The 23767-nt window shown below is 33.9% G+C and overlaps 1 protein-coding gene across 1 annotated transcript; it reads right to left on the reverse strand.

Annotated features, from left to right (window-relative positions):
* Nucleotides 1-835: 835 nt before the first annotated feature.
* LOC143620884 (dof zinc finger protein DOF1.5-like) lies at nucleotides 836-1639 on the reverse strand. The gene has a single exon (XM_077092468.1). It carries the CDS (start codon nucleotides 1597-1599, stop codon nucleotides 1099-1101), a length of 501 nt encoding a protein of 166 aa, XP_076948583.1. The 5' UTR covers nucleotides 1600-1639; the 3' UTR covers nucleotides 836-1098.
* Nucleotides 1640-23767: the final 22128 nt, after the last annotated feature.

Raw genomic sequence — 23767 nt, forward strand, 5'->3', positions numbered from 1 at the left:
CATATGATGATAGTGTAGTAAGATATGATAAGATGAGATGGTCATACCATTTGTGGTATTTATAGCCGAAGGTAGGTTTCCAAAGAGGTATGGCCGGCTGCAACAGTGTTCCTGTTCCACCAACAGTAGCCTACGCACGTGCCCTGCTGGTAGTTGGTGGGTAGGTAGCGGCTGACAGCGATCAGGCCTGCTGTATACTATTCCTGTTCCACCAACTGACGGCTACGCACGTGGTATGGCAGTAGTTGGTGAGTAGGCAGCGGCTAATAGTGACATACAGTGCAGGAGCATGCTGCTCGCCATACTGTTGTCAATAAGCTGTCGTATCTTTTAGTCAGATCTTTTTCCCATACCTCGTCAGGTACAGTACAGAAGATCTTCCTGTATCGTACGGACTGGCTTATTTGGGCGGGAGTATTCCCCCTCCCGCCCTTGTGCGGGATTGTTCCCGGCTTCGCTCATTCCTTCAGGTGACACTGAGTGATTGAGAGCTAAGTGCCTTGTGCGTGTAGCCTTGCTGCGCGGGTGGCCTTCCCTGATGGCTTGTATCCGAGGCTGCGGGGACAGGCGGAGTCCTTCACCATCGGGAGGCATTTCCTGCGGGACCAGCTTGCGTACTGCGCGTAAGGACGTCACGTCTCTGAGCATAGTTGGTCCTGCGGATCCAGTTGGTTTCTGCGCAGAAGTCCCTCTTTTAGGTGAGTCTTGCGGGTCCAACTGGGCTTTGCTGGGACTTACCTCTTCACATGTTATGAACTTTGGATAGAATACTAGTGGAATCATTTTGACCAATGAAGCTCACAACTTAATCATAGTAAACTGTAAAAGTATAATCTAATCAAGTAAAAAGTACGTGTTTCATGTGTGTGTTTGGGTGTGTGTTTTAGATATTTCATTCATAGGTCTATGCTTATCGTTTTGTATAAAACTTAAGTACAAAAAAGACAAATTTATAATCCCAGGAAAAAGTATACTAATTCAAGATAATAATTCATTAAGCAATACTTACTCTATTAATATCCATTAATAATTAACAGTGGTCCTACAAATCCAAACACATTAATTACTTTTCTAAGACATTGATATATATATTCTCAATCAAAAGTCACCGGCCGAATCCCTCCTCCTCTTCGCCGGATAAAGATGCTGAAAACCGCCATGTGCCGCGGTCATGTGCCACTCCACCATCCCATCAAAGTGCATACTACTGGTTGAACCACCATCATCCAAAAACGAAACCTCACCTAGTACACCATGGCCACACGGCGGTTTAGCCTTCCGACGACCTGCCCCAATTGGCACGTTGCGAAGGGCCCCACCAGCTGTCCAGTACCTTTGACACCCTTTACAAAAGTGTCTAGGTTGATTAACATTATAATTATTAAAGTAACAAAATTTGGTCTCCATGCTTTTGCACCTAGGGCAAGGTATGATCTTGTCTGGCCTCTTATTAACTAGTGTTTGATCATCACCATCATTATCATCGACCTCGGATTTGCTTACCGGTTCTTCTTTTAATTCTCTCATCACTTGCACGTTAATCGTCTTACCAAACAACTTGATACGTGTCGAATCATGACCTTTGTGAACATCCGCCATGCAAACTTTAGAGTTAGAGATAACTTAATTACCAACTAGCAGCTAAAAGGAGACATTAGTGACTTTATGATTTAAGAACACAACATTTAGAGAGCTCTTGTGCTTGATGCTACACAAGAAAGTAAGTTGTGCTATTTGGTGTGTGTATAGTACCACCCATATAAATATATAAAAGAGAGAGAGATGAAAGCAAAAAAGTTGGATGAAAGTAAATGAAAAGCACAAGGGTGGTTCTTGTGTACACTTTAAACACTTATTAGCATATGCTTTTTCACCAAAAAAGGAGAAAAAGAAAAAACAAGTCCATATTTTGAGCAGCCAAGAAGACATGGAAAGTAAAAAAAAAGGTGAACTTTTTGATCCAAACATGGGGCCGGGGACATCATCTTCTTGGTTAAGGTGTCTCAATGGTGGGGTCGTTTTGACAAACGCATAGTTGGGTTGCGTACAAAATGTTATTGAATGAAAAGCATAAAAGAAGATTATAAAGAGAGATTAAAGACCTTTTCATATGAAAAATTCTATTCCAAATCCATTTGCTTTATGATATTACCATTAATTTATGCAAAATACCTTTTCATAAAAAGTGTAAAGATCATATATATATATATATATATATATATAAACGAAAACATAAAAATCATACGTGTCGTGATATGGTCGCTCCCTTTTTTTTGGAGTCACCAGATTTGCTTGATTTTTAAATGGAGAGTTCTCATGCATTTAACCCGAATTCATAGGTATGAGCCTTACCAAACCCAGATATTCCTTAAACGGGTTATAACATCTCTTTAAATAAAAAAATATTTTCACCAAATTTTTGATGTAAATATCCTATAAAATAAGATATACTAAAAATTAATATCTTATTTATTCTAAAAAAGATATATATTATTTAAATTAAAAAACCAAATTTATAGTAAAAAAAATAAACGGGTCTTGGGTCTCATCAAACCATAAGTATATTATTAACTTTCATAAATATTATTTATAATTAAAAAACCAATTTTATAGTAAAAAAATAAACGGGTCTTGAGTCTCATCAAAACCATACAGCTTTTAAGCCGGGTTATAATATCTCATTTATTTGTGAAACAATTTATCATCAAACTATGAGTATATTATTAACTTTCATACAATAAATAAAATATAAATTCAAAAAATAAATAAATATTATAACAAAAAAATATAAAACAACCCTCGTAATACGGGGGATAAAAACTAGTATATATATATATATATATATATATATATATATATATATATATATATATATATATATATGTTTGTGTGTGTGTGGATGAGTTCATTAAGAAACTACAAAAAAAGTGTGGATTTGAGAAACTCCCTTCTCAGCCCTTGACTATTTTCTCACATTTTTTTGACGCACCCTCAATCAACTATAACACATCATTTTTGAAAGAGAAAATAGTCACTCCAACAAAAATCAAAAAAATAATTATAAAATAAAGAAACAAAAAATATAAAAAAAAGGTAAACAAAAATTATCTAGCATCCCCCGTTCCAAAAAATGAAAAAAATATCGGTTTAGCCTTCAATTTTAGTTTAGTTTTTAGGGATATGTTTTTAGGGGGTTCAGGTTTTCCGGGTTGGTGAGTAGGGGACTTTTCTTGTACATATGACGGTGGAAAGACACCATGAAAATAAAAGTGCATAAAAAAAGTATAACCGTCACATTAAAACTCGCATTGTTTTGTATACGCGTAAAAACATAACTTGTTGATGTTCATGAACACTAACTTTCGTAAGATAACCGTAGGTTGGTATTAATATATATATATATATATATATATATATATATATATATAATTATTGAATTTACATAAAATTATAACGAAACATGTTGTTTACATGTAAAATCTTAAAGAACTGTTGTTTTACATGTAAAATGTTAATGAGATTTATTGTTTTACGTGTAAAATGTTAATGAAAAGTGTTGTTTTACATGAAAAATATAAATTTCTACATGTAAAATCTAAAAGAACTATTGTTTTGCATGTAAAATGTTAATGAGATTTGTTTTTTACGTGTAAAATGTTAAGAAAAGTGTTATTTTATATGTAAAATATTATTTTTTTACATATAAAATCTTATAAACGGTTGTTTAACATCTAAAATGTTAATGAGATTTTATTTTATGTGTAAAATGTTAATGGAAATTGTTAACCCCCCCCCCCCCCCAAAGCTAAAAAGAAACCTACACTAAAGCCGAAGAATAAAACGAGATTTTTTTGTAACATATGCTAAATAAACATTTTAGTTTTTTTACCTTTTAAAATTTTTGTGTTGTCTTTTCTGTTTTATAATTTTGTTAGTTATTTTTTTAAATATTTTTGGAGTGTTTTCTTTCCCTTACTAAAATGATGTGATGTAGGTGATTGACGGTGTAAAATAAGAATGTGGGGGGAGATAATCAATGGTTGGGTATAACTTAGATGTGGCTTAATGGTAGAGCACTCACTTTACTAGTGAGAGATAGGGGGTTCAAACCTTACTATCACCAATTTATATGGGAGATATGAGGGATGACCCTGACTTGCCAGGGTTCGAGTCCTGATCACACCCGGTTTAATCGGATCCACGCTGTCGTGCCGTTTGGCGGGCGTGGGGGTCGGGTTTTATCCGGGGAATCCCTCAATAGGTGAATTGCTAGGGGCTTCGTCTGTCCGGACTCGTGGCCGGCTCAGACTACCTTTAGCCAATAGGGGCCGCGTACAGAGTACCCGACGTTACTTTGTTGGTCATTTAAAAAAATCAATTATTGGCAATGGTGTTCTCCATTTTTTTGGAGTTCTCCAATGAAACTATTGTTTTTAGAAACTATTGTTTTATTGTTTTTACAAAACTATATATATGATTTGGTTTATTTCAGATGTGTTTCTTATTGAAAGAAGTGTGAGAAGAGATTCTTACCAATCAAATGATTTATTTTTATATTCTGATTATTTAAATACATTTTTATATTCTGATTATTTAAATACACTGGTATATTAGTATAAAATATAAAGTGGTTTGTTTTTTTTAACTAATTTTCATCAATAGTTTAATTAATGATAAGTTTTTAACTAATGGTAAGTTACAAACTATTATATTTTTTTTATTTCATTTAAAATTTGAACCATTAAAATCCATTTGATCTAAAATTTTATTTGATCTCAAATGTAAAGTATTTTTTTTCCTAGATTTTCAATCAACTAATATAATGTAGGTTTATCTTATGTAATGTTGACATAGCTATGTAATGTTTTGTAGGCACATTTTCAGATATTAATTTGTGTAGTCATAACTGATGTATTATAGGATCACTTTCAAATGTTACGTAGTCATAACTAATGTAGCGTAGGAAAAACAAGTGTAGTGTAGGCACACTTTCAAATGTTATGTAGACAAAGCTAATGTAGTATAGGTAAAAATAATATAGTATAGGTACAACAAATGTAGTGTTGTAACATCACGAAATTTCCAAGAATAATATTTAATGTAGTATTCGTTTATGATGGGAAAGTTTACCTGAATTAGTAGAGAAATAATAAAATAATAAAGACGGGTTAAATAGGATAATTAGATGGAATTAAATATGGACCAAAAATGGAATATGGTCCTTAGGTCCATGGGCTTAAAGGAGTATAGATACCCCTTACACCCTAATCCTTTCCATTTTTATCCATCTCTACACATATCCTACACCTTCAAAAACACGCACAACACATTCTCTCATCCCAAGCCGAGGTCTGAAGGTGAAAACCCGAACTTGTTGGTGCTAGAACGCTGTGACGAACCAAACCAACATCAATACTAGATCGTGTTCGTAGATCGACTCGTTTAAGGTATGTTTATAACAAGAAATTGTTCATTTAGGTTCGGATTCATTTGAGAAATCTTAGATCTGTATGAGTATGATAAAAACTAACCAAACGCAATGATTCCTATTAAAAATCGTTAGCGTATAAAGGGTTAATTTTAGTATGAAGGAGCCGTAATATGTATGAATCGAATACACCATTTAAGCGCGATATTAGGATGATTAATGGATTGGGGTTTGTAGGCGAGGTGAATCCGAGCTCAATGATACCAATTTCGTGTTATTTGATCAAGATTCGAGGTCTAAATGAGAATTGGGTGTCTGTTAACAGTTTGGTGTTCTTGACAATTTTGACTTTGACCCTGAGTCAAAGTCTGGATAAGAACATATTCTAATTCGTTATGATAAACGAATCAGGTCATTCGTTATGTGCTTATTCGCTATGTTAAGATAACGAATCAGGTCATTTGTTATGTGCGCATTCGCTATGTTAAGATAACAAATCAGGTCATTCGTTATGTGCCCATTCGCTATGTTAAGATAACGAATCAAGTCATTCGTTATGTGCCCATTCGCTATGTTAAGATAACTAATCAGGTCATTCGTTATGCGCTCATTCTCTATGTTATGATAACGAATCAGGACATTCGTTATGTGCCCATTCGCTAAGTTAAGATAACGAATCAAAAGGAAGAATAACGAATGAACATTCGTTCTCTATGTCAATTCATTATAATAGAGAAATAACGAAGGAGCCCCCATTCGTTAAGAAACTGATAACGAATTAGACTTTGAAGGAATGACATAAAGGTCCCTAGACTTAGAAAAGAATGATTTAATTACATAATAGCCCTTGGACTTTATTAATTAATGAAAGATATCTTAAAGGATTAACGGGTTGGCAATAAAATAGTAATTAAGAATTCTAATGAAAAATATGTTAAGACAGTTAATGGAAATAAATTTTTTCCAAGCTGACCTGGCAGCTTGACCCCAGCCAGGGGCTCTGCACCTTGGACCCTGCTAGGGGCTGCCACCCTTAGAACCCCGCTGCCAGGGGCGCTGCCCCCTGGACCCCCGTTCGTTGAGGGTTATAGTTAAATTACAAACGTGATATGGGTAGTGCTAATTAATTGATACGTGTAATTGTTATACAGTTAGTCGCGCACAACTAAATTGTCACACCCCAACCTACGACAGAAATGTCGGGGCGCGAACTGATTGTCACAGCTCTCAAGGTACTATCATGCAATATTTAAATGACAATATCTATTAATTGAATTCAATTATCAAATAACTCAAAATACAAACAAGTACATAATTTATACAACAATACAAATTTTATAGCTCTTGATTAAAATATTCTTCTAACTAAAGTCTTCACTAAGTCTTCACCAACCTGCATATGCGTATAGAATAGAATTTTGTCAACAACACATGTTGAGTGAGCAACACACCAGTTTAAGTGTACATATAGTATAGTTTAAAAATAAGTATTTGCAAACAAGTCATATGAGAATAACAAATTAACCAAATGAACAAGTATAAGTGATTTGTCGAGAAGCACAAAGGCTAACGACTGGCGTATGATCATACTAGACTGAGATTATGTTGGACCTCTCCGAATGCGAAAGTATACAAGCAAATAAGCACGTAAACAAGTAAGGTATAAGTTGTTAACACATAAGACAAAGTTGCAGTTTTTGAGTATATGTATATATGAGAAATATAATTTACGCATATGTCCCCAAAACAGTATGAAAACGAGTAAAAATGGGGAATGTGGTACTCACCTCAATAAACGAACAAGAGTGAAAAGATAGCACGAAAAAATGACGAAAGCGGATCACGCGCGTTGACGGTAATGCCTAATAAGGAAAATAAAAGGCGGGGATACTAAGTAAATGAACTAGATCGATAAAGGAAGTTTGGTATTTATAATAATTATTAAGCCAAATTATATTCTCTTTAGTCATAACTAATATAATATTTTATTTTATATAAAGATTTTATATGAAAAGTTATTAGTTTGTGAAATTATAAAATATATATTACAAGTAAAACGCATCCTTAAACTGTTATTAGTTTATTAATCCGTTTAAAAGTATATTATAACATTTAATATAATAAAATATTTATGTAAAAGTATGACACATCTTTTATGATTAATTAATTTACCAAATATATAGGTATAGATAAAACACATCTTAATAATATTATTATTAGTTTTATAAATATATTTATTTGTAGTCCCTTGTTATATATTTATATATCAAAATATTAGTTTTTATGATAATACATATACATACACGAAGGAAAACATGAGAAATGAGTATTAGTAAGTTGGTTCTCAATAAAATAGTTTTAAATTAATTATTGTTATTAACAATATATTATTACATGGTTTAAAAGGAAAAATAATCAAAAATAACCCTAAAACGGGGTGGCAGGGACTCGAACCCGCGACCTGCCACTCCGTTAACCAACGTGCAAACCAACTGGACCAACCAGTACTTGCGTTAACTTAAAGGAACGATTAATCAAAAACAAAACGGAGACCCAACAACATACACTTACAAGCCCTAACAACATTAATCGCTAAGATTGATTCGAGATAGATCAAATAATGTTAGGGCTTTTGGTTAGCGATCAATGAAGAACAAAAAGATATATCATATTACCTTTAACGATTACGAATCAGGGTCCAATTGATACTAGAGCAGGCCGGCTAAGCGAGGGTTAAATCGATGATCTGGAGGCTGCCACAGTGTAATTAACCACATGGGTTTAGAAGAAGAGGCTATGAAGATGAAATTTGTAAGTTTAATTGAGTTATGAAGATGATTTGATGGTAATATGTAGACGGCTTATAGTCGGTTATTCAGAGGATCAAAATACATAATAAACGATTCCAATTTCCTAATTAACGTTGTTGGTGATGTTGATTATAGTATGTTTAACAAAATGGTTGATTCAATTACCAAATTGAAGCCGTAAATTGAGGTCCAAGCAAGCTAACAGGTTCCGGGTTTGATATTTGGATCATGGATGCGGGTTTGGCATATGGGTTAATGGGTCAGGGTACTTTAATGGTTTATAAAAAAAAGAATTTGCAGTTTAGTCCCTAAGGTTTGAAGATGGATACACAAAGTGTTAATGTTTAGTTTGGGGCTAATATTGCCATAATTTGGAAGTTATGATTGTTTAATATATTTAATTAAATAATATAATAATAATTAATTTTTTTCTCGGCAAAGGCGATAAACTTCCCGAATATCGAAATAACTTGGGTTTTAAATATATGTATTAAATGTTTGAACTTCCGAGTTGTTATATAAATAAAGGAAAAACCATTAACGGTGAACGTAACAGGACACAGGTAAGTTTCTAGCCCCATTTCCTTGTTATGTTTCGGGGCTGTTTGCATACTCAATGTGAATGTTAATACACTTACCTTAAGTGGTAAGTGTATGCTATATATGATATATATAATAGAATGTATGAATGTAATGAATGAATGTCTGTTGGCACGTGAACGATCTTCGGATATTGCACGTACCGTCAAGGAGTACGATTGTTAGATGGATGACGTGAAGAACACCTAGAGTGTTTGTATGTTATGATGTAATTATCGTATATGTGTGGTATGTGTAAGCAGGTACATGAATGGTATGTGAGATCTACGTCTGGCATGGTAAGTTAGGATGACAAATCCCTCTAAACTACTATGGGACCTAGAGTCGATATGTGATAGCGTAAATAAGGACTGTGAACCTATTAGCGTTCCTTATACGGATAATATATAAATGAGCATGTGTTCCTTCTATGAAGTACCTTCTATGGACAGTATAAAAGGTTCCTTTTATGGATCAGGTATATGGCTCCTTCTATGGATAATATGTAGTGGTCCTTCTATGGAAAGTATACAGGGCCCCTTCTATGGGTGATGTTTAAGGATCCTTCTATGGATAATATCTAGGAGTCCTTTTATGGATAGTTTATATAGATCATTCTATGGATGATACAAGTTGTTACTTCTGTGGATAATAATAACTGTTCTCCTAAATAGATATTATGCAATGGTCCTCTTACGAATAGTTATAAAGTGTCAGGAATGAAGTTCGGTTTAAGTATGAATATGTATCTTCGAATACGCATACGTTAAAGTATGAGAATGTATTGTATGTTTCCTGATTAACTAGAACTCACTCAGCGTCGCTGACTTTTAGTATGCACGCATGTAATTGTGTTTAACAAGCTAGCATTAGGATGGCACATGGCAAGGATTGAACGACTGGCATATGAAGATGGAAGAAATTATATTTTAAATATAATGTTTTATGTTATGTTTTAAAGAAAAGATCGAATGTTTGTATCGAATGATTGAAGTTAACGTTTCCGCGAATGTTTTAATTAACTCTGATTTGCAGAACTATGTTTATGAGTAAATCCGACGTTAAAGTAGGGCTACTGGTACCGGTACCAAGGCCTTACAAGTGTAGACACACTTTCAAATATTGTGTAGTCATAACTAATAATGTAAAACTAATGTTGTGTATATTACGATGACATAGAATCCACAAAAGTACTTATTTGTTTTGTTTTTTCAAATCATTAGTTAAAGAACGTTAACTAAGAACAAATATAATATCCATTTAAAAAGAATATTAAATGTAGCTAATTATAAATCGATTATGTTTTAATAATCATAAGAGAAATTGAATTTTAATAATCCGAACAATGGCATATTGGTCGATATTAATCTCAATTTTAAAAATTCCCTACGTTAATCCCAACTTTCACCCTATTGGACATCACCGAGCATTTTCCAAACAGAGACTAATTCGATTAACTTTAGGAAAACAAATGTAGTTTCTCCAAATTTTGGGGACAAATGAAAAATATAATTAAACTTCAAAACCAACTGTCGTCTCCGTCGCCACCACCGCCATTGTCCCGCATCGCCACCATCGTCACTGTGACATTCGTCAATTTTTATTCATATTTGTATTTGTATTTGTATTTGTGTTCGTTAAACCAACCCATTTTGTCGTATTAACGTATTCTTATTTATTATTCATCATGAATAGAAAATTCTCGATGATTTAAGTCATTTTTCGTTCGTTTGTTATTAATTTTGTTCAAATATCGAAACATCAAGATTTAAAGTTTCTTAAACTTAAACAATTCGCAAACTATCGGGTATAATATGTTAAAGATCTAAATTTACAACTTCTTATTTAATTTATATAGCATCCAAAGCTCAAGGTCCATTATGTAATTATAGTTTGAACTCTGTTTTAAAAGAACTTGAAACTAGAGGGGCCAATTGTGTAAAATATTTTTAAGTTATATTAAATTAATCCAAAAACCTACCCAACCACCCCGCCCCCCCCCCCCCCCAGCTCGCGTTTTTCAGGCGAGGAAACCCGGTGGCCGGAAAACGGCTCCAGCGAGCTTTTAAACCCCTTCAAATGTGCGTCGCAACTCAATTAATAGCTCATAAACCTTTTTACCATAACGACATATCGTAATCATCATTCAAAACGTGTAACAACAAACTTTACAGGTGTGATTCAACCGGGTAACCGTCAGGATAATAATCAGAACACAATAATGATCATTAATTGTCATATGCTCCAATTGTTATTATAAATAGAACTTAAACTAACATCTAAACATGTTGCAATCATCAATTTAACCTAAAACACTCTCTAAAAAACCTGTCTTGGTCTTCAAAGTGTGTCTCCAGCCAACCGCGGTTCACCACCAATCCGACACCAAATCAAGTAATATATGTTATTTGATCATTTTTAACCGATAAGCAAACCCCTAACTTTAATTTAACGTACATGGAATGGATTAACTGATCTAAAATTTATGATTTGAATGAAGAAGATGAACTTGAATGTTTATATTTATATTTCTGTTTTTGTTATAATACCAAACAAACAAACTAGTCCAGTAGGTAAGGCTTCGATGTGTGGACGTGAGGGCCTGGATTTGATCCGAGTCATTTTGTTATATTTATCTGAACCTTTTTCTTTCTTTGTTTTAATCAAATTTAAATTATTAAAAATCATAATAAATTTAATAACATTATTTTAAATTGAGAAATCTGCATTTTGTCTCCCTGGTATATGGACCAATTCGACAGGTTTGACACTGAAAATGATTTTGCGAAGTATGGACCCCTGTGAAATTTTGGCGGGTCAATCTGTATCCAAACGTTAAATATTTTCGTTAAAGGCTATTAAGATGGAGGGTGTTTCGTATTCGGACGAAAAGTTTGTTAAAAAACGAGCCGTTTCGTCGTTTTTGAACCAAAAGTTTGTTAAATAACGAGCCGTTTCGTCGTTTTTGAACCAAAAAATTACTAAAAAAACGACCCGTTTCGTCGTTTTGAACCAAAAGTTTGTTAAAAAACGAGCCGTTTCGTCGTTTTTGGACGAAAAGTTTGTTAAAAACCGAGCCGTTTAGTCGTTTTTGAACCAAAAGTTTGTTAAAAAACGAGCCGTTTCGTCATTTTTGAACCAAAAGTTTACTAAAAAAAGAGCCGTTTCGTCGTATTCGGACGAAAAGTTTGTTAAAAAACGAGCCGTTTCGTCGTTTTTGAACCAAAAGTTTGTTAAAAAACGAGCCGCTTCGTCGTTTTTGAACCAAAAGTTTACTAAAAAAACGACCCGTTTCGTCGTTTTGAACCAAAAGTTTGTTAAAAAACGACCCGTTTCATCGTTTTTGGACGAAAAGTTTGTTAAAAAACGATCCGTTTCGTCGTTTTTGAACCAAAAGTTTACTAAAAAAACGAGCCGTTTCGTCGTTTTTGAGCTAAAATGACACTAAAAAACAAGCCGTTTCGAGGTTTTGAACCAAAAGTTTACTAAAAAAACGACCCGTCTCGTCGTTTTGAACCAAAAGTTTGTTAAAAAACGACCCGTTTCGTCGTTTTTAGACGAAAAGTTTGTTAAAAAACGAGCCGTTTCGTCGTTTTTGAACCAAAAGTTTGTTAAAAAACGAGCCGTTTCGTCGTTTTTGAACCAAAAGTTTACTAAAAAACAAGCCGTTTCGTCGTTTTTTAGTGAAAAGTTTACTAAAAAACTAGCCGTTTTGTCGTATTCGGATGAAAAGTTTGTTAAAAAACGGGCCGTTTCGTCGTGGATTTTTTAGAAAAAATTGGCCGTTTAAAAAAACCCGATCTGCAAATATTATATAAAGTATATATATAAATATGCAGCATATATATACAGCATATGTATATATGCAGGATATATATACAACATATGTATATATGCAGCATATATATATATGCAGCATATATATACATCATATATATACAGAGTATATATACACACTATATATATACTATACGGCATACATATACAGCACATAGTGGTACTTAATATATATTACATATTGTGTAGTTTTATTAAAGGGTATCTCAGTTCAACTGGTTTATGTTGTTTGTTGTTAAACCGGGGGTCGGGGGTTCGAACTCCACCCACTACACGAAATTTGGATATTTAGTTTTAGGTTTAATTATAGACTCAGGGGTAAAAGGGTAATTTCAACGTTTTTAGGGCAGTCAACTCACGGTCAACTGACGGCAAGGAGTCAGATTGACCCGCCGAAATTTCACGATGGTCCATACTTCGCAAAATCATTTTCAATGTCAAACCTGTCGAATTGGTCCATATACCAGGGAGACAAATTGCAGAATTCTCTTTTAAATTAAATAAACATGGTTATAAATTTAATTTTCCACAAAAAAGAAAACTTGTATTTCCGTTAAAGCCTTATACAAACCCGATTAATATTATAATATTAAATATCATATCGTTAACTGTATAACATGATAACGTCATTATTTTCAAGTTAAATTCCGTTAAAAATCAACATTTTATAAACGTTATAATTTTCAATCTCGTGTAGAATTTAATAGTTAAACAATAATAAAATAATAATAATAATAAACCGTTAAAATTCCGTTGAAGCATAAAATAATAATATAAGATAATAAAATATATATTAAAATAGTGCAAAATAGCTAAAGCCAAGTTAATTAACTTTTATAATCCCGGTAGATAGTCTTTGATTTTTATATTTTCAATTATTGTTTGTGAGGTTCGATCGCTTCGGTTTCCTTAACGCGTTTTTGGTTTTTACTCCAAGTTTATCTTCAAGTTCAAAGGTGAGTTTTTCACACCCCAGTTTTACTCTTTTAAATATTTCGGCGGTAGCATATATGTCCTATCAAATCAATTGCTTATTTATTCATATTTTTCAAACTACAAGTCATATCATGGACCTGTGTGTTACTTGTTATTTGCTCATGATTACGTACACGGATTTCTTCGATAAGTATGATCATACGCCCCCCTGCACTTAGGACCGTGTTTCGAGTGGAAAAGGGACTCCAATCCGAGTACGTTGGTTGGTACTAACGGGAAAGGACCTTTATTTATTCTTTACACTCAGGGTTTTGATTTAAGTGTAAAGAACCCTTATTTGCGTTTTTACAAGTTCATGGAATTGTATAGTTTTTTTTATGTAGTATTTAAAATATGTGAACTCACCAACTATTAAGTTAGTTGACATTATTTTTTATATATGTTACTAGTACAATTATTAGAGGATGACATGGATGAAGACACTAGACTTAGGATATTTTAAATACATGTTTGAAATGTTTCACTTCCTTGTATTTTCTTTATTATAAACTTGTGTACTTGATGTCTTTAAATGAATTAATGATAATATTGTCACATGTGTTTTGAGCAATCTATACGACACACTCAGATGTTTTCGCTTAAGTCGGGGTGTTAGAGACCCGCCGCCACCACTGTTATCTCTGCCACCATCGTCTTGCCGCCACCACCACAATGCAGATCATAGGTTTATGAAGGGAGAGTTTGAAATTTTATGTTAATATTAATTAACACATAGTGGTGGTGGTGGTGGTGGCGACGGTGGCGGGACGATGGTGGTTGCGGTGGAGGGACGATGGCGGCGGAGGCAGCGGTGGGACAATGGTGGCGGCAGTGGAGGGACGATGGCGGCGGAGGCAACGGCGGGACGATGGCGGTGGTAACGGTTGTGGCGGTGGTAGCGGTGGGTTTTGAAGTTTAATTACGTTGTTATTTGTCTCCCAAACTTGGAGAAATGACATATTTTACTCTAAAACTAAGAGTGTTAGGGTCTGTTTCGAATGGGGTAATGGAATGGACGACGGAATGGAATGGGTGTGGTAATGGAATGGACAAAGGAATAGAATGGGTTATTACCATTCCAATCAAATGTTTGGTTACCACATGAGAATGAAATGAATCATTACTTTGAATTGTTAGTACGTAAGAAAAAAAATAAAAATTAAATAAAATTAAAATGGTAGTGATTGGTGGTGGGAGCGGGGGCGGTAACGGTGGAGGTGGTGGTGGCGGTAACAGTGGAGGTGGTGGTGGGGCGATGATTGATGGATGCGACGGGCGGCTGGAGGTAGTGGGTGGCTGGCACTGATAGCAATGGTTTGTGGAGGTGGGTGGTAGCGGCAGTGGACGCCGATGGTGGTGATTGTTGGCACTGGCGGCGGTGGTGGGCAGCGGTGACGATGGGCGACATGTGTGATGGTGAGGCGATGGTTTATATATGCGGTGGGCGGCTAATGGTGCTGGCACAGATGGCGGTAGTTGGTGGAGGTGGGTGGTGGCAGCGGTGGGTGGTGATGGTGGTGGCTGGTGGCAGTGGCGGCGGTGGTTGGTGGTGGTGGTGGGTGTTGATGTTGGGTGGTGATGGTGTTGGGAGGGTGGTGGAGGTGATGTAGGGTGAAAGAGGGAATGGAATGGGAAAAAAATGGGGTATGGATTGAATGAAATTGAGGTATTTTAGAGGGAATGGAATGGATTAGGTAATGGGTAATTCCATTCCTTTGATCGACCAAACACACTATTTTTCATTCCCTCACAATGGGTCATTCCATTCCGTCCTCCACTCTTGCATACCAAACACTACCTTAGTCTCTGTTAGGTAAGGGCTCGATGAAGACCAATAGGGTGTAAATTGAGATTAGCCTAGGGAATTTCTTAAGTTAGGATTAATATCGGGTAATAGGCCAAAGTTTGGATTATTATAATATAATATCCCTAATTATAAATGTTTTCAAATTAATTTTAGGAGTAACAAGTGGGGACTTCATTGTTGAGTGCCTACATTTAATGTTCAAAAATACCATTTTCAAATTAAAAACCATGTATTTGTGATTATTATTAATTATCAGTTTGTCATTATCAATATGTACCATTAATTTATGTAATAAATGGCCTCGATTTATTTCTCGTACTTCTCGCATGAACCATCCCTTATGTGTGTGTGTGCGCGCGTGTGTGTGTAGACACACTACTTTGAGACATATGTACTACACTGGTAATTCGTGAAAAGTATAATGTTTAATAAATAATCGGTATACAATAAACAATACACTTGCTAAACACAGTTATTACACATTGTATAATAGTTTTATAACAATTTTAAAACAAACAATACATTTGTATTTTCTGAAAGGTTTTCAGTTTTAACACAAATTAAATAAACTAAAAAGCAAATAAATACCCTAAAAATTTTTATCAAATTTTTATTAGATAAGTTAGATAATGAATGTTTTAGTTCGTAATAATATACTTTATTACTTGCGTCCATAATAAGAGAACATAAACCGTAAAGCGTATAATGTCAGCCATTAATTTGATTTGAACTTAAAATATCTGAACGTATAAAATGCTAATAATGAAAACTAAAAAATTTGTGTATGACAATATATATATAGAAAGGATCTTTTGAGAACTTGATGAGTTGTAAGAGCATTCTCATCTTATCCCCTATAATTATGTGTGGGGAGATTACAAATTATAGGGTGGAGTTGTGAGTAATTGTGAGTGTAAATTATAGGTTAGAGAGAGAAATGTAGTGATTTTTTGTAAATTTGGGAAAACATTTGGGGAACATTGTTTGCCCCTATTTATTTTTTAATATTTGTTGGATTGGTTGTGAGTAGAGCAGAGAGAAAACTGTAATGATAAATGTATAAAAAATATTATTTAATTGAACATGAGAGATAAATGTAGTGTTTTTTAGTGTAATTATAGAGATGGGGATGGGGAATGGGATGAGAATGCTCTAAGAACTTTAATAACTCAATATGAACCACACAATCAATTAAATGAGTAATGAATATGTGGCTGGGAATAAATCTAATTAAAAAATTAATCAGGAGAGAGAATACATATTTTTAATAATTACACAAGTTTAAATGTTAGTTACACATGCGTAATAAGTCAATTCGGTGTGTAAAAAGATACTGTGTTTTTTTACGTTACTTACACTTGCGTATTACATATGTGTAAAAAAATTATAAAAAATTTGTTATGTTAAGTTCTTTCGAGTTCATATATATATATATATATATATATATATATATATATATATATATATATATTGTTTACAGAGTAAAGAAGTAACGACCTTCACAAATATTCTCAAAACAACCAGAAACCAAAACCTCAAACGCATACGACGACTACCAACACAAGAAAATATATATTTTATTTTTATTCCCATCGTGCTACGCGACGCATGGATTCAAGCATCGTCACGATATGCGAAGGCTTATAATTTTCCAAATATTTTTGGCGGTTGTCGCACTACCGACGGATAAAAGTTGAACCCATCGCGCTAAGCAAAGTGGAGGCTAAATAACTGTGACACGTTGCATGCCACGTGTCTGGCGATGTGGCATAGCTAGGGTTGTAAGGCCCCGTTACCGGTAGCCCTACTTTGGTGTTGGATTTACTCATAAGCGCAGTTCATTATATCAGAGTTAATTAAAACATTTCGCGGAAGAAATAAAACTTAAAATCCATTCACTACAATCATCCAAAATCTTGTCTTTTGTAACATAACATAAAATATAGAAATAAACATCATGACAAATCTTCAGATGCCAGCTTCGTCCATTTCCTGCCATGTGTCTCCCTCAAGCTAACTGTCTCAATCTATTCACCTGCGTGCATACTAAAAGTCAGCTACGCTGAGTGAGTTCTAGTTAATCACATAACTTACAATACAAACTTACATTACATACTTAACCTTCTTAACTTTCTTTCATACATACATAAGTACACGTACTTTCATTCTTACTTTCATACTTCATCATTTATATTTCTTTACATACATAATTACACGTTTTAAAGAGCCTTTCGCCCTATAACCTCACAGATATTATTAGGGTCTGCCACCCTTAAAGAGCTTCTCGCCCTATAACCTCGCAGATATTATTAGGATCTGCCACCCTCCTTCACAGATATTATTAGGGTCTGCCACCCTCCTTCACAGATATTATTAGGGTCTGCCACCCTTTACCGTCAATTCCTTCATATCATACTTTCCTTTCCTTTTTATAAATTTATATATTTACTTTCATTCTTACAATCCATATCATACATACATCATACATACAATATATATATCAGCAATCACATCTGTTAACTATCTCCTGACAGTTCATGCAATATCCGAAGATCGTTCATGTACCGTCAAGCATTCTTTCATAACTTACACATATATCATAATAGGCATACACTTACCATTTAAGGTAAGTGTATTAACTAATCACATCGAGTATGCACACAGCCCCGAAAACATAACAAGGAATGGGGCTAAAAACTCACCTGAATGCGGTTACGTTCTTCGTTAATAGTTATTCCCTTCTTGAGTTGTGCACGACTAATTGTATATCAATTACACGTATCAATTCACTATTACTACTCACATCGTGTTTCTATCTTTATATAACCCACAACGAACAGGGTTCTGAGGGGCAGCGCCCCTGACAGTAGGGTTCTAGGGGCGGCAGCTCCTAGCGGGGTCCAAGGGGCAAAGCCCCTGGCTGGGGTTAAGCTGCCAGGTCAGCTTGGAAAAATTTTATTTTCATTAACTGCCTTAACACATTTTCCATTAACATTTTAAATCATTTTCTAAGTTGGGCTTATTTGCTAAGCCTAAGTTAATGGGCCAGTTTGCTTTATATTAGTTATGGGCTCAACATCATGTGGACTTAGTTGGTTTAGGCCCAACTGTCCATTATGGCCCAACTAGATTCAGTCCAGAACCCAATCAGTGAACTGGCCGAGAACTCCTTGGCAGAGAACCCGTGGCCGAGAACGCAATGTTGACCGAGAACCCTTATGGTTTGACTGAGATCCCATTTTAACCGAAAACCCATATTGACCGAAAACGCATGGTCACCGAGAACTCGGACCGATATCTCTAGGTGACCGATAACTCAAGTCTGATGTTCCCAGATCGTATTTTCAATCTTTTCTCAGCTCTGGTAGTCAACTGATGATTCTTAACCGGATTTTAACATTGCCCTCAACCCCTTTTATCCGTTTAACACCCGTCATTATCCTTTTATCAAAATCTAACCCGTTTATCCATAAAGCTTAAGCCTTTATAGAGTTAAAATGTTATAGGCTAAATCTAGGGTTTATCTACTAGCCGTATACTACCATAAGTTCATTAGGTTCATTTTAATCATCAAGTTCGCATCTTTATGAAACCTTTAGACCCGATCTACTCTAGGGTTTAGTTTCATAACAAACCGTTCATAAAAACGTAACCTTTAATCATAAAGAACATACCTTTGGACGTTTCTAGGCTACGGGTTAGCTTAGTTATGAACTTCCGGGTTGTATCTTGCTCTTGAGGTCAAGATCCTTCAATAGTAGGCGCTTGATCTCGGTCTTGGATCACCCTCTTACTCGCGGTCATAAGATGGAAGGGTTTGTGTGTGTTTTTAAGGTGTAGGGAATATTATGGATAAGATGGATGGAAATGGAAAGATTTAGGGTTTAAGGGGGGTATTTATACTCCCTTACGCCCATGGACCTAAGGCCCATCTTTCCTTTTTAGTCCATGATAAATTCCATTTAATTAGTCTTCTTATCTTTCCCTTTTACCATTTTACTATTTTATTTATTAACTCAAGTAAACTTTTCCGTCATAACGAGTCAATATACAATATTATTATTATTTGAAATTTTGGGATGTTACAAGGGTTCACTGGCAATGCTATAAAGTCACCACGCTACGCAATGACCTCCTTTTTAGGCTGTCGCGATTCGCAGCCGGCTTAGAAATCAGCTATAAATGGGAGGGATCAAGGCCTTGTACGTCATTCCAAGTTTCACTCACTCTCTCTTTGAGATTTTCTCTTATATGTAGAGTGTTGGTATAATACCACTAGTAGCTGCATTGATATCCTGTCAGATCGATCGAGACTTTGATACATGAATCCAAATCTTTATCTGAACAAGGTGAGACTTTGTGCAATTGTGTAAAGTTTTCAATCTTGTGAGTATTGTTAAAGCTTTTCAGTTTATAACAATATATACTACATTGTAATAAATTAGGTTTTTAATACCCAGGAGCTGGTAGTTTGTAAATTTGTAATTTTTATAAAATTCACATTTTAATACTTGTATAACTCATGATAGAGTATAATAGTCCAAATGAATTCAAAAATGTTTCAAACTGTTTTCATTACTAATCAAGTATTTGTAGACTTACGAGATGATTACTACGGATATTGTAGGGTTTTGTATAAAGTATTTATTTATTTCTTTACTTATTGGACAAAGAGTTAGCCAATAAGTAATATGACCACAGTCACAGATACGATCGAGTAACAAGTAACTTTTGGTAATTTGTAAGTAGACGAACGTAAAAACATCTTAATGATGTACTACATTATTAATTGAATGTATTCACTTGTATTTCCAGCTGATCAAATGTTTAAACATGTTTCAAATGATTTGTTGTGAAGAAATAGAAACAGTGCTGCATAATACTCCATATTAGATAAATTGTTTTGTCACTAGATCAAAGAAATATGTTGTTTTTCTAAATTAGGGTTTGTCACTATAAAACTTATGTTTGTATAAAAAATGGGGTTTACCCTGAGTTTGTGAAATAAGAATCACGGTGTTTTAAACTCAATTTTTCTTAACTACGACTCTGATAATATTTTTCACTGCCAAATATTTTAATCAACACTGATACCACTGCTCGCGGTCGTGGCTCTCTATCGAGGTTTGGGGTTGGGGCTGTGACGAAAGATATATTCAAACTGAATTATTATGAGTGTTAACTGGCATGAAATATACGAAACAATAGTTTACTTGTTAATATATAGTAAAATTTGATGATCCTACAGACGTGATAAACTTGAAACTTTAAATCCAAATTTCAGTAATGAATATATCTTGACTAATTTTTTTTATTATTTAAGAAATAATTATAAATGCAATATTTGCAAAAAAACAGAAATTATAAATTAATGTAACAATTTTTGGCATAAATTTTAGGAATGACAAAATATAATAATTATAAAGTTTATTAAAGGAAACTTCACAGTTAAACACCGTCTGATAAGAGTATGTCTAGATGGGTGACATCCTTGGAGTCTGCACTTGGGCATCCAGAAACAAATCAGTGAGGCAAAATGATATTGTTGTATGAGGGGTTGATTAGTACAAATGGTATCAAAGCCATTCCCAAGCCATTGAGGATGTGGGGCAAACCTCATCAAAGATGGCGAGTCGCGATCCCAAGGGTGTTCTGAGGGATATCTTAGGCGAATCTCACATCTACGAGTGGGATGGCGGGACAAACCACATCAAGGATGATGAATTTAAAAGTGAGGATGCTTGTAACACCCTAGACAAATCTCATATTGGTCATGGATATAAGAGATTCTTCGTTCATAACGTATACACTGCCTCTTAAATTACCAATGAGTTTGGCTTAATGTTAGTGGATGAGGGAACTCCAAAGCGTGTTTAGGTAAGAGTAGTTTAAAGTCGAGTGACCTCTTGGAAGTCTTTACTTGGACTACCAATAATAAATTTGTGAAATCTTCATGGAGAAAACGAAGGATATTAATGGTACGAGAAGCTAAATGTTACCGATTACCTCTATTTTAATATATAAATCTAGTGAAGATGAGATCATTTAGTTGAACAAAAAAATATGACTAAACACACACACACAAATGGAGTTCAGAGGCCCAAATTAATATCAGTAAAATTAATTGTTAACTAATAAAATGTTTACCAGACTACTAGTCATGATATGATCATGTCCGAAACTCCATGATAATGCCTACTTTATTAAACTTCTAAACTTAATCATGGTTGTCTTTTAAGAAACATGATCAAATACATTTTATTCTTAATATGAAAACAGTGAGAATCAATTTGCTGCTACCATTAGGTTTATTTTTATAGGTGTTTGCTGTTATTTTTTGTTCGTATTTGCTAAATTTTGATTATGAGACGTTATAAGTATTTGCTGATTTATATTTTGCTGTTATTATTAGATTTTTTCTTTTGCGGTTATAAGTATTTGTTGGTATATGTTGTTATTATTTTGTTCTTGATTTTGTTTCTTTTATTGTAATTTTTAGGTTTTTTTCTCTGTTATTATAAATCATTATTTATGTAGATTGGTATTGTAGTTGGAATTGTTTCTTTACGTTCTCATTTTTTGTAAATTAGTATTATTTCCTACGTTCTCATGTTAAGATTAAAATGTATATGAACTCTTCTCTGTCATTTAATTTTATAATGACTTCCTGACTCGTACGAAACTGCATTAAGCCATCGGGTCCTCTTAATGTGTCATGTGTCGTTTTCCTGGTGTAAATTAATCGAGAAAACAAGATTCATTTTGTTCTCACACATAAAATTTATTAAGAGAGAGAACGTGTAGATAACGTTGGCAAAATATAAAATGGTCACGTGGGTAAAGGACCCATTGTTTCCTTATCGGTTTCTATATCATAATCTTTTTATAAATAACGAAAGACAATTATTTCAATAAAATAACATATATGTAAACTAAGGGTTGAGTTATAATAAGAAGATTACTTTTTGTAGGAATGATAAGAAATAATCTTGTCCATTAATTTTAAACTTGAATGGTTGAGATTAGATTAGAGAAAAAATCAATTGGAAAATAAAGGTAACGACATAATAGGGATAACACATTTGTTGTTTTTCTCTCTCCACATGCAAGACACATGTCAAATTCCCTCATTATTTTAAAACGTCCATAACTTTTTTATACGACATTTTTTTTTCAAAACAATTTCACCTTAATAACGAGTGTTTTTTTTAATATTTGATATGAGTACCATAATGCTATATAAAAATAAAAAAAACTCGTGGGTTTTTTACAAATTGTGTTTTACTAAAATTGTGTTTTACAAAATTGCGTTATACAATTGTGTTTTATTTTTTCATAGTATTTTTTGCATTGTGTTTTTCACATTGTGTTATTTAACTGTGTTTTTGTCATTGTGTTTTTATTTTCATAGTGTTTTTTCCATTGTGTTTTTTTCATAGTGTTTTCCATTGTGTTTTATTTTCCGAAGACTTTTCCGGCAAGGTGGTGGCGATGGGCGGTGGTGGTTGTAGAAGATGAGTGAAAATTTAAGTGGGTTTTAAGATTAATTAAGTGGGTTTTTGGAATAAATTAAGTAGGTTTTCAATATTAAGGTATTAGACTAAAATACCCTCCTTTTTAGTCTTTTTAGGAAAAGCAAACTTCTTATTTGAACATTTCTCTGTAAACTAATATAAATAAGTACTACACCAATGGTTATCAAGTTATTGGCAAATTCCAACTTTTATGTATTGACAGTTAATAATGTCATATTTAAAAAGTCACTACTAACAATCCAATCTTTCAACTATTTTTTGTCTTAATTGACATCTGTTAATAAACACTTAACGTCGTTAAATTTTTTTTCTCGAGTTTCAAACAGATGTTTTAAAGATTTTGATCAGAAGATGGATGCGAATCGACTAATGCAAAACTTTTATCGAACCGGTGATCCAAACGACGAAATAGTGTTTCAATTTGGATGTTTGAACCTCCAATTAACAAAAATCAAGTAATTTCAATCACCGTTTCGAGATAACTTTTACATTAGTCAGTCGTATCCTTCTTCCGATCAAAAGTCCAAAACATCGGTTTGAAACTCGGAAAAAAAAAACTTAACGACGTTAAGTGTTTTGTAACGGTGGTCCATTGATACAAAGATAGTTGAAAGGTTGAACCATGGACAATGATTTCTAAAGGTAAGATTATAATGGGTCAATGCACGAAATGTGGGGATTATTTATTTACAATATGCCAAAAAAAATTAAATAGAATGATGAAAGCGTAATATCATAAACCATAATTTTCAAGTCGGGTTTACCATCATACGGAGGTTTTGAGAAGGGGGCGTTC

This window comes from Bidens hawaiensis, unplaced genomic scaffold (genome assembly GCF_021521415.1).
Source record: "Bidens hawaiensis isolate Kalapana, Puna unplaced genomic scaffold, B.hawaiensis_p1.1 tig00002735_1, whole genome shotgun sequence".
Taxonomy (NCBI): Eukaryota; Viridiplantae; Streptophyta; class Magnoliopsida; order Asterales; family Asteraceae; genus Bidens; species Bidens hawaiensis.

Coding starts and splice junctions, on each gene's coding strand:
- LOC143620884 (XM_077092468.1), bottom strand. CDS start 1,599: ATGGCGGATGTTCACAAAGGTCATGATTCGACACGTATCAAGTTGTTT.